A 12,009-nucleotide genomic window follows, 5' to 3' on the forward strand; every position below is an offset into this window, starting at 1 on the left:
TTTCAGGATTTTTTTTAATAATGTCTTTAGAATATTTCTACAGAACGAAATAACTCGATTTTCCAGTGATAGTAAAAGTTCAATTTGTTTAAATATGATTTATTTTGAAAATATACACAACTGTTATAAAACATTCAGTTTGTTGAGCTTTTTTTCATAATATTAAAAAAAATATTTATAGTTTCTCAAGGTTTCATTTTTCATTTTTGCATTTTTTTGCACATCCTATTCTGCAGATCGTAGTAGCTGGTTTTGAAAAGATCATCTCGGTTTACGGGCGTGTAGCAGCGAAGATTAGTCTGATGGTGCAGATTCCAGTCCGTGTTTTGGTCTGAGCACTGACTCTGTCCCTCAGTAATGCGCGGCGTGTATGTGTTTCTCTGTTTCTCGCTTCCTCTCATAGACTGTAATACAGAATCTCAGTATGTATGAGAGAAGTTGTCTGAACATAACATAGTGCTGCTTCACGAACCGGATTTATGTAGCTGAACTTGGCGCAAAGCGTTCATTTTCAACGGAGAGTGCAGCAGCCTTTGCTGCTTTGATTGCAAAGTAAAAGTCTGATTTGTGATTGATAAAGATTTTTTAAAAGCTGCAGTGGAAGAATATTGGAAACCACGGAGCGCGTGTTAAATACAAACGGGATTGTGGTGTCGTTTTGGTTTCTTTAACTGGGGTCTGCTAAGGAACGGATTTTTCACAAGACTGTACAATGTTTAGAATAGAAGCCGTTTTTTGCACTTTCTCAGTGCTGTCACTTGCAGTTGGAGCTGATCTTAAAGCACGGAGCTGCAGCGAGGTCAGGCAGGCGTACACTGCTAAAGGCTTTAGCCTTGTCAATGTCCCTCATCAGGAAATATCAGGTAAGGATGAGAATTATGCTTAAGTCAACTTGTCACTTACACTTACATAATCAGTTAATTATCTGTTATTGAATACAACGAGTGGGAATGGAAAAACAATAATTGTCAATATAAAAATGGGCTTTACGTTTAGGCGGTAGTTACAGGTACTGAATGAACAAATTAAGTTAAAACGCGAAAACAAACCGAACACTAAATAAAACAAGCATGTATAGTTAAGAAAATCCAACTAACACAGTATTATTTCCATAAAACTGCAGTAATTTAATTTTTGGCACATATAAATCTACCTATTTCAAATTAACATATAGTAAATGCACGTGGCTCTACTTGTTAAAACAATGGTGTATTATCTTTAGAAACTTTAAAAATTGTATTTTAAGAGCACGTCATTAGACCAGATCTGGGGATAAATACTTTACTTAATAATGTCACTTTATGGTTTGAAGTGCATATTTTAATTATTAATGCTGTGCAGACTGTGTAGATAATCAGCTCCTAACATTGCCAGCGTTCACGCTATTGTAGGTTGCTGTGTAATTATTAAGATTATAAGATATCCGATGGTAGATGGAATGATATATATATATATTTCTCCATAACTCCATTATTAGCTTTTAATTAACTTAGATCTGAGAAAGCAAGTGTTGACGCACTCAGAATCAGGGTAGTCAATCGTGGATTGGTCCGTGATTGAAACTATTGATAGCAAGCTCAATTGGTAAATGGTGCAACTTGTTACCTTGAGTAGCTACGTTGAGATATCAGAGTACCATTGCTACAAAATTATACTCAGCCGCAATCCTCATTAACAATTTCCCCCATTAGTAATTTCCTAAATTGAAGTTTATGCACTTCATTCTTCTGTTGAAGTCGGGAATTCTGTGATTGACAGTATTAAGTTGGAAAGAGAGCTGGAGGTATTGCTGAGAGAAAAAGCAACAACGCTGGAGCTATTTTTGACAGGGAAATCAACTTCTTAAATATTTCTATTAACAAACTAAGCGCCGCAAAGCGCGAATAAATAAAAAGTAACGGTTTTCTTAGAAATGCTGTTTGTAAACCAAGCGTCTTTGATATACTGTACCTCGTTGAAAAGACTTCACAGATGGTTGCACAACTTTGGCAATTGGAATAGTCTGACATTTTACAGAAAAGGCCAATGAAACCTACAGATCAGTGTAGCAGGCGGTGTTTAAGCTGATCTTTTATTACGATAATTTCAAACCTGTATTGGATTTATACTTTCACTCAAGGCGTTCATAAAAGGTCAGTTTCATCTTAAAGGAAAAGTCTTGTAAATGACACATTTTATTGCATGTAATCAACAATAAAAAAACGACTTTCTGAGCAACTCAAGAATTGTTTTCTGCACTTTCACCTCTGTGACTGGGGTATCTGTTAATTTACTACAAAGTGAACAGTTTTTGGGAACATTTGGCCCATAAGAAGGATGGATATGACGAAAAATTTAAATTATCTTGACAAGCTGCATTAAATTACATATGGTTCCATAAGTGTAGTTTTGTAAGGCACGTCGAGGGAAGTTTGATTGTTTTATTTTTAATTGAGTGTAATGTATAAATGCCATGCATGAAGCCCAATTTAATAAAGGAAAGATTATTTGGAAAAAAACCCGTAAACAAGCAAATAATGTCTGTCTTTAAGCCCCCTTGGTAACCTATAGAGAATCCGGAAGTTCTTCTAATAAAATAATACAAACATACATACAGTATGCGCTGAAACAGTACGCAGGGGACTTAAACTTTTGGCTCCCTGGAAGTTTTGAACCTGTTACTTGAAACCCATGCCAGATATGAATCCAGAATGAATGTTGTTGTACAGATTCTCATTTTGGTTTGACTTTTTTTTTTCATACTGTATGTACAAAATTTGTTTAATTCCCTTATAGCATCCATACAGTAATCATATTTTTTATCATATGGTAAATTATTAAAGACCACCTTATGTCCAGTAGGTGGCTCTTCTGTGTAATATCAGGCAACCTAAAGTATTGAAGATTACTAACCTTTTACAATTGAATTACACAGCCTGGAGCATGGCCTCTTATAACTCATGAAATATAACTACTATCTAATACCACTTAATACATATAGCACATTGACGATAGGGTTTCAGTGAATAATATATTTTTCATTAAATTATATATATACATTTACATTCATTGAATTTTATTTATGACCCAATTAGAAAAACAGATGATATATATCAGTTCATGTTTTACTTGTCATTTAGAGGAACTATACGTGTCCTTTCATAATGATATTATAAAAGAAATAGAATTGAAAAAATCAATTTTATAATCAGCTGTGTTTCATGCAATTACTGAGTGGGGTTTGCTTCAGTAGTATTGCTGTGTAGTGTCGTCTAGCTTTGCTAAAGGGAGTGCTGAGTGCTGACAGCAGTTAGCATTCCTGGCACTCTGACTGCAACAGATGATATTTACATTTGGATGCCTATTCCTCTTGAACAGTACGAATGTACAGTATGAATGCTGGAACTCAGACTCATTTACAGAATATGTGAATTTAATTGAGAAATAAGCTGCTGATTATTGTTAGAGCTTGCACATTTTACTGCAGTTCACTCATACATTTTTGCTTCTCAGTAGAAAGGTACTGTACTGTATACAGTACGCTGCCTGGGTTATGCTGAATTTTAACACATATCACTTAAGCACATGTGAAAATTATAATCAAGGTATATAAATATTAATAAATTAGGTATGATTTTTTAGAACATGTTTTTTCACATTATCTGTTGTCATATTATCAGAATTTAAAATGATCGGTGGACATTGTGCGTTTTTTGTTGGTTGTGTAATTCTGTCCATATAATAATTAACTGCATTTATGCAGTGATTTTTGTCTTCCTGAGTGACTTGATGCTGCATGCCTCCATTATCATCTCTTACACAGTATGTGGGGAGCCTTTTCTATTAGAATTTAATAAGGAAAACTAAGAGTTCGGGGAACACAAGTCACGCTGACATATACTGTATGTTCTTGAACTATGAGCTACCTATCTATGAACTAAAGTCAGCTTCTAGAATGTGACATTCTTTACAGATGTCCTATCTAAATGAATGATTCATTAAACAATTAAAGGAATTAATGCCAGATTATAATATACCATATGTAGTACCATATATGACATATTATACTAATATATTAATGTATGTTACTATTTGTATTTCCATTGTCATTTTACTTATACATGATGTTATTACATGACTGTATTTGGATCAGGAGATATGGATATGTCAAGTTAAACCATTTAAAAAGGAAACAGGAAATTCTGGACTAATTGTAACTTAAACTATCCTTTTTATAAACAGTGTATTTTTAGTGGTTTCTGGAAGTTTGTTGGGAATGGCCTAAATCAGTGGGTACGTCTCTGCACATGTAGGATTCTGGGTTCATGTCCCTGCTAGAGACAGTACTGTTGTACAGGAAGGTGCTGTATCCACAGTGCTCCAGTCCACACAGCTGTATGAGCAGGGAACAGCATTGGCTGGGAGTGGTAGGCTCTGCAGTAGACTAGCATCCCATCCAGTGAAGAGTCTTGCGTTCTCCAATCATTTGCAAAGATTTCTGTGCAATGGAAACCAGGATGGGTTCCGGCCCAATAAGGCTTTGGTTCAAACACAGTAATTACCTACAGCAACTTTTTTAATTACGATGCAACACATTATTGGTTTGTAAATCTCCTCTTTTGCTTGTTAATGAATGCAATGAAACCCAGTTACAGTCTAAATGATCAAACCACTTGGGGCATGGATAGTGTTGAGTTACTGCGATATCAGAAGTGAACTTAACTGGACTGTCATAAGTACAGAGTATTGTTTCTTAATTAAGATCACCAACAGGATGTTATTTCTCAGTCAAAATAATTTATTTTTGCAGAATTAAATTTTTAAGTGGCTGTATAGACCTTACGTTTCACCTGAAGCTAATGTTGATGGCATCTGTGGTGTGATCCGTAGTGTACCCAAACACACAGAGTGTGGAGATTGTTCTCCAGTGATAAGAACTGCAATGTAATCAATTAAACAGCATAGAGTTTACTATATTAAAAAGAAGAAAAATCAGTCATTTGTTGCATGTCATACTACCAGTGTCAAATAATGACCTTTCTATTAAAGATCCTTTATGCATAGCTTATTACAATCCCGTGAGATCTTTTATCTTGTCATTCTGCAGGTGCAGCTAGAAATTTGGAAAATGCATTTATTAGGTCCACCTGTTCATAGACTTCATGAGTACCTGATCTAGGCTCCCACTTCTGTGTTTTTCTCTTTGCATTTAATCACAGAAGGTAATGAAAAACAAAGCTTTTGATAACTTTAAATGCCACAGCTGTTTGAAAATACTTTGATAACTTTGCCGGCTAGATGTGTCTATAGGAAAGGTATTGAATGACATCCATTAGCATCATGTTATGTGATACTGAAATTCTTTTTTTTTTTTTTAATGTTTTAATATTAAAAATTGACTGTCAAAAGTGGATAATCAGGAAATCAAACAGTAAATTTAAAGGTTTTACTATTTTTTTGTTTATTTAAAAAGTAAACATTAATCTTTCTGATTTTAGGTGGGGAAGGACAAAAGCCACTATTCTTGAAACAGTTACAGGTACCATATAATTAAATGTCTGGCATTTCAAATGTGAGAAATAGTTAATATATTAAGTGTTTGAAAGAAGGTTAATCTTCACCATTTCATAGGTCTACCTTTTGTAATTGCCCTAATGAAGTTAGGAAGTTGATGCATCCAATAAAATTGAATGGAAAGAAGGAATCAGTCTTGCAGAATAAACTGCAAGTTAAAAGTATAGGGACCAACATGTGGTTGAGCAATGCGTATTCACTGTTCAAAACAGTGGGGGTAAACTAAGTGGACATAAAAAGGGATCCTTCATGTGAGAATGTACATATCATTTTTAGGGACAGGATGTGAAAGGTTTTTGGGAATAATGAACATTTTTGGCAACTTTAACTTTGAAACAACTACTAAATCATTCATGAAGGGTCCACCTCTCATGAGTGAACAATTCACAGATAGAATTTAGTTTTGCTTTAACAGTCTGAACTGATAGAAACAATATCCATCCTCATCCATTTTGTTCAGAATTCTTTTTTTCCCTTCTGTGCTTCTGTGTAATTCATCAGTAATATCCTAACTGGAAAGGAATCTCCAGTACTCCATCCCACAGTTTTTACAGCATTGTGAAACAGCTATGTACTGTTGGAGGAGATGTGAAGATAAAGCGGATGTAAGATGTGCATGTTTCTTTCTTCCACATAAGAATCTTTATTCTAGCCTCAGTGTTTGTTGCCATTTTTATTAAAACATGCATTTAATAATGCCTCCAGCAAACCTAAACATTGCTTTTATATTCTGAAATAATACAACAATGTATTCAATATATGCTCATATTTTTAATAGTTTGTCTTATTGGAACGGACTTATAAAATCAGCAGACAAAAGTGTACAGTACATATACTGTTTTATCCCTATCAACCCCCCTTATTTTGTAGTTGTAGCAAATGCTGATATCAGAAACCATAATCCTAAATCTTAAGTAGGGTATATAGGAAAAAAGTCCCTTCTACAATTTTAATGTAAGTTTCTCTCTAATTATGTATTTTCAGTAATTTTACAAATGATGTGTGATGTTCTCCTGTTATAAATTAGGCACTACTTGAATTTACTATGTAAGCCATTTTCCATTTTTAAGAATAACTTAAGCCTGAGGTGGTGTTGTAAAGAGAACTGGAATCCTATGATTTATGTACAGACACCAAATAAGGACATAAAAAGCCCTTACAAATAGCCCGTCTTCTGGCAGTTACCATTGTAGTGGATTGTATTTTGTTCATTATATGCATACCAGCTATACATCTAGGGCAAAACAGCTGACAATGGTGCCTTTTTGGTGCCAGTGGTAGTCATGGATTTTGATAAACATCAAGTAGCCTAACGGAGTACAAAAGCATTAAAACTAAAACCATAGACTTGAAGTGAAACACTTTATGAACTTTATGAACAAACTTAATATATCATAGCTTGGTATAATGTATTTAGCTATCTTAAAATTGCATCATTCTTCTGAAGCACTGACTGCAGTGGGACAATGCAAAGGCACTTTGAGGAAATTGTCTACAATTATGAAAAATCTGCTGTGAAGACAACATCCCACAATGAAATATCACCCATGATTTTAGAAGATTATAAGCTTCTTCAAATAATGGGGACCATACTTAGAGATGCTAGGTATACAATTTTTGATTACTGCACGTTAACTTTTTCAAAACCATTTTAAGTAATTAATCAAATATATATATATATTATACAGCTCATTCAAAGGTTAGGCCTTCTCTAATGGAAATTAGGCCTGTACTGAGTGGAAAATGTTTCAAAGTATATTAGTTTAGCTCTAAGCTTACAATCTATTAATAAAAATTAAATACAAATGAAAAAAAACATTTCTTTATTTCAGTCATTGTATAATTTGAGAACCTTGTAATATTTAATATGGTACCCCACACAAATGTGTGATGTATAAAAGCTGTTATTGGTTGTTTTGTGCTTGTTTGTTGCTCTTGTACTACTTGTGTCAAGTAGTAAAACTAATTTTAACATGCAAAGGCTGTGTACTTGAGTGGTCATTTAAATGCTGTGGTCTGACTGTGTTTATTTACTCTTATGCCACAATCCGTTTTTACCTCAAAAGACTAACAGCTTGAAAGAATTGTCAGCTGTTACAGATAAATAACATTTGTAAAACAAAATCAGAACCAGCTTGTGGTGTTTTATGGAAGCTCCTTGCATTGTCCCTTGTTTGTAGCAGTAGTATTTAATGCTTACTTTTGCTATAGGTCCTGAAAACTGAAATAGCTTGATAATGATATTATTTTTTCAGTATATGACCTTCTTGGATGGTTCTTGCATTAGTCATCTTAATGAAAAAGGGCTAGATTGCACTTGGCCACAGAGATTATTTGGGCAGCTGTGAGAACAGCAACTGTCCTAATATGTTAAGTTTATTTTGTTTCCATGTCTTGGGAAAGTAATTCTGAAAGACATTTAACATTTTGCTTAACCTTCAGCAATCATTCAATAAGATGTCTAGAACTATTCAGCTTGAAACACTCTGTACATTCTGTGAATTAGCCTTCGTTTATTTACTTTATATTTATATACTGTTTTTATATAACATTCAGGTAAAATAATCTTAAAATATTATTAAATAAACCAAGACATTTAAAGTTTATATATTAACAAAGGACAGCTTTATCAGTAAATATTATTTTTCTTGTAGGCTGTTGTTCTGATGTATGTATCATTTAATTAGTTTTAGTGCAGTATAATACAGTTGAAAATAGACTAATTTACATGGATTTATTTGTTCTTCTCAACAAAAAATGATATTTTTGTCCAGGTTATATATTTTGGCATGTTTGACAATATTTACTCATCTGAAAGTAATGTATTTACAGTGCCTTGCGAAAGTATTCGGCCCCCTTGAACTTTTCAACCTTTTGCCACATTTCAGGCTTCAAACATAAAGATATAATTTTTTTATTTTATGTGAAGAATCACCAACAAGTGGGACACAATTGTGAAGTGGAACGAAATCTATTGGATTTTTGAAACTTTTTTAACTAATAAAAAAATGAAAAGTGGGGCGTGCAAAATTATTCGGCCCCCTTGCGTTAATACTTTGTAGAGCCACCTTTTGCTGCGATTACAGCTGCAAGTCGCTTGGGGTATGTCTCTATCAGTTTTGCACATCGAGAGACTGAAATTCTTGCCCATTCTTCCTTGCAAAACAGCTCGAGCTCAGTGAGGTTGGATGGAGAGCGTTTGTGAACAGCAGTTTTCAGCTCTTTCCACAGATTCTCGATTGGATTCAGGTCTGGACTTTGACTTGGCCATTCAAACACCTGGATACGTTTATTTGTGAACCATTCCTTTGTAGATTTTGCTGTATGTTTGGGATCATTGTCTTGTTGGAATATAAATCTCCGTCCCAGTTTCAGGTCTTTTGCAGACTCCAACAGGTTTTCATCCAGAATGGTCCTGTATTTGGCTGCATCCATCTTCCCCTCAATTTTAACCATCTTCCCTGTCCCTGCTGAAGAAAAGCAGGCCCAAACCATGATGCTGCCACCACCATGTTTGACAGTGGGGATGGTGTGTTGAGGGTGATGAGCTGTGTTGCTTTTACGCCAAACATATCGTTTTGCATTGTGGCCAAAAAGTTCGATTTTGGTTTCATCTGACCAGAGCACCTTCTTCCACATGTTTGGGGTGTCTCCCAGGTGGCTTGTGGCAAACTTTAGACGAGACTTTTTATGGATATCTTTGAGAAATGGCTTTCTTCTTGCCACTCTTCCATAAAGGCCAGATTTGTGCAGTGTAAGACTGATTGTTGTCCTATGGACAGACTCTCCCACCTCAGCTGTAGTTCTCTGCAGTTCATCCAGAGTGATCATGGGCCTCTTGGCTGCATCTCTGATCAGTCTTCTCCTTGTCTGAGCTGAAAGTTTAGAGGGACGGCCAGGTCTTGGTAGATTTGCAGTGGTCTGATACTCCTTCCATTTCAAGATGATCGCTTGCACAGTGCTCCTTGGGATGTTTGAAGCTTGGGAAATCTTTTTGTATCCAAATCCGGCTTTAAACTTCTCCACAACAGTATTACGGACCTGCCTGGTGTGTTCCTTGGTCTTCATGATGCTCTCTGCGCTTTCAACAGAACCTTGAGACTATCACAGAGCAGGTGCATTTATACAGAGACTTGATTACACACAGGTGGATTCTATTTATCACCATCAGTCATTTAGGACAACATTGGATCATTCAGAAATCCTCGCTGAACTTCTGGAGTGAGTTTGCTGCTCTGAAAGTAAAGGGGCCGAATAATTTTGCACGCCTCACTTTTCATTTTTTTATTAGTTAAAAAAGTTTCAAAAATCCAATAGATTTCAATCCACTTCACAATTGTGTCCCACTTGTTGGTGATTCTTCACATAAAATAAAAAATTTATATCTTTATGTTTGAAGCCTGAAATGTGGCAAAAGGTTGAAAAGTTCAAGGGGGCCGAATACTTTCGCAAGGCACTGTATATGTAATGTTTTGTTGAATATAGTGTTTAACTTCATTAAAAGGCTTCCAAATATAACTATGAATGGATTTGTGCTTGGAGACATTAGGCAACATGATAGCATCTGAGGACCACAAAATAGGGTAGTTAAAAAGCACTGATAACGATCTCTATTTTTTGGACCCCTGGGATTTCATGATATGGTATCATTGTGAATGACAATGCTGTACACCATTCACTAAAAATCAGTGCTTTTAGCTCTCACATGAGAATATTATATTTTTCCACTCGTGGCGAATTCCACTTAAGAAGATGTCATAAGGAAATTGTACTGTATATTTTTAAAATGGATGACTTAAATAGCAGTTGCTGAAAAAGGAGGCAGAAGGAAAAAGGCTGCATTGTGTATTCATAGCCTGACTCTGTTAATTTGCAAAGCATCAATTGGAATTCATCCTTTATGCATACTGTATTAATCTCCTAAAATGTTCAGTGTGAAAAAAACTCTACACCTAATAACAGTTCTTTAATTCTGTAAATACCTTGTAGATTCATTGTTTCAGATTAAGTGTTGTTCTCTAACAGTTTATTTAAAGTAAATATTAGAAAATAAATACTGAAGTGACTTTTATTCTAAGATATTCCACAGGTAATATAACCCAGTTTCTATTTGTACAGTACTTAACATGCCAAAATATTTGTTCAAAACCTTTTGGATTCTAGATTTTAAATATTTGTAAGCATGATAAGGAAAGGACTCCTTGAGAGTATATACAGTAATTTGTTAACTGTTTCATGTGTATTGTCAGGCAAGAGTGCAATATTGGATCTAGAGGGCAAAAATGTATTCTGAATTCCATTCCATCTTAGTTCTCAGTTACATAATTGAACCAATTGTTATTTAAATTCTTTAGTTCGTGATTGAAGACACCTAAAGTATAAAGCTGTATGAATATTGTTCTTTAAGATCCCCCTAAAACATGAAGACTATATGATGATTAGTTCAGTATGCTTATATTACTGTATTTGTGCGTTTTATAAGCCTGCATGTCTGTTTACCAAAACAAAATGGCAGAATGACAGCACTCTTGAAAAGTCTTGAAACTACTGTATTTGATGCTGATGTTCTTTTGTTCTCACACTCAAGCATTACGAAGCACCAGAACTTTATTTCTTCATGGGCTCTGCTCTTGGTATAATTGTCTCGTATAATTGGTTATTATTTTTTATTACGGAAATGTTATGTCCAAATAGGCACCAAACACATTTTTGTTAGGCTTTCTACAGTGTACTGTAGTTTCATAGAGTAGTTTTGTTCTTTAGATTTACCTACTGTTATCTGTAATAGGCAGCACTTAAAGAAATGTATATGACATTTGACATCCTTTGTACATTTTCCCCGTGCTCTTGTCTTCCTTTTGAATGATTTAAGGAGAAAACCTAGTTGAAATTCACAAGAAGCAAACTGCAATGCATAATTGGATATTTAACATCTCCAAATAACCTTTACATAAATACTTCTGAAACTAGTTGTAGCCCCTAGAGAACTGATGGAAAAAGCACTTAATTATAGCTAATTAGTCATATCAACACAACCAAATCAGGTGCTGTATTTCAGGGTCTAGATTAAACAGTGACATGAATATTTATCTTACATTCAGATATCACATCATACTATCTCTGCCATTCCAATTCTAAAGTATTCGAAATTAATAAAGCAGAAAGGTATTAATTATGGTCAGACTGTTCTGATTTACATAAGTTAATTATTTAGGACAGCTGTGGCAATCATTCACAGTCATGGACAGTGTCTTCCTGAGTGACTGTCATGATGCTGGAAAAATCACAGAAATAAAGTTTAGTTTGGAGTTCTTTTCTGTTGCAGTGCAGTACACACTTGGCCCTAATTGATATACAGAGCTTTTAGAAAAGCCATCTAACTTGTGTGGGTTAAGCCTGTTTACTTATTGTATATAAGGCAAAACTGGATGATAGGTGTTTTGTACCAGGTCTAGT

At 34.7% G+C, this 12,009-nt stretch overlaps 1 protein-coding gene across 2 annotated transcripts in view; it reads left to right on the top strand.

The window, feature by feature from the left end:
- Nucleotides 1-356: 356 nt before the first annotated feature.
- Nucleotides 357-12,009, top strand: part of gpc6a (glypican 6a) — a 362,385-nt gene continuing 350,732 nt past the window's right edge. For both annotated transcript variants that reach the window (XM_088603566.1, XM_088603576.1), the window contains exon 1: nt 357-863. In XM_088603566.1, the coding sequence (XP_088459692.1) occupies nt 713-863 (151 nt within the window). In that variant the 5' untranslated portion in view covers nt 357-712. The remainder of the gene's footprint in view (nt 864-12,009) is intronic.

The sequence above is a fragment of the Lepisosteus platostomus genome, chromosome 2, assembly GCF_059453375.1.
Source record: "Lepisosteus platostomus isolate fLepPlt1 chromosome 2, fLepPlt1.hap1, whole genome shotgun sequence".
NCBI lineage: Eukaryota > Metazoa > Chordata > Actinopteri > Semionotiformes > Lepisosteidae > Lepisosteus > Lepisosteus platostomus.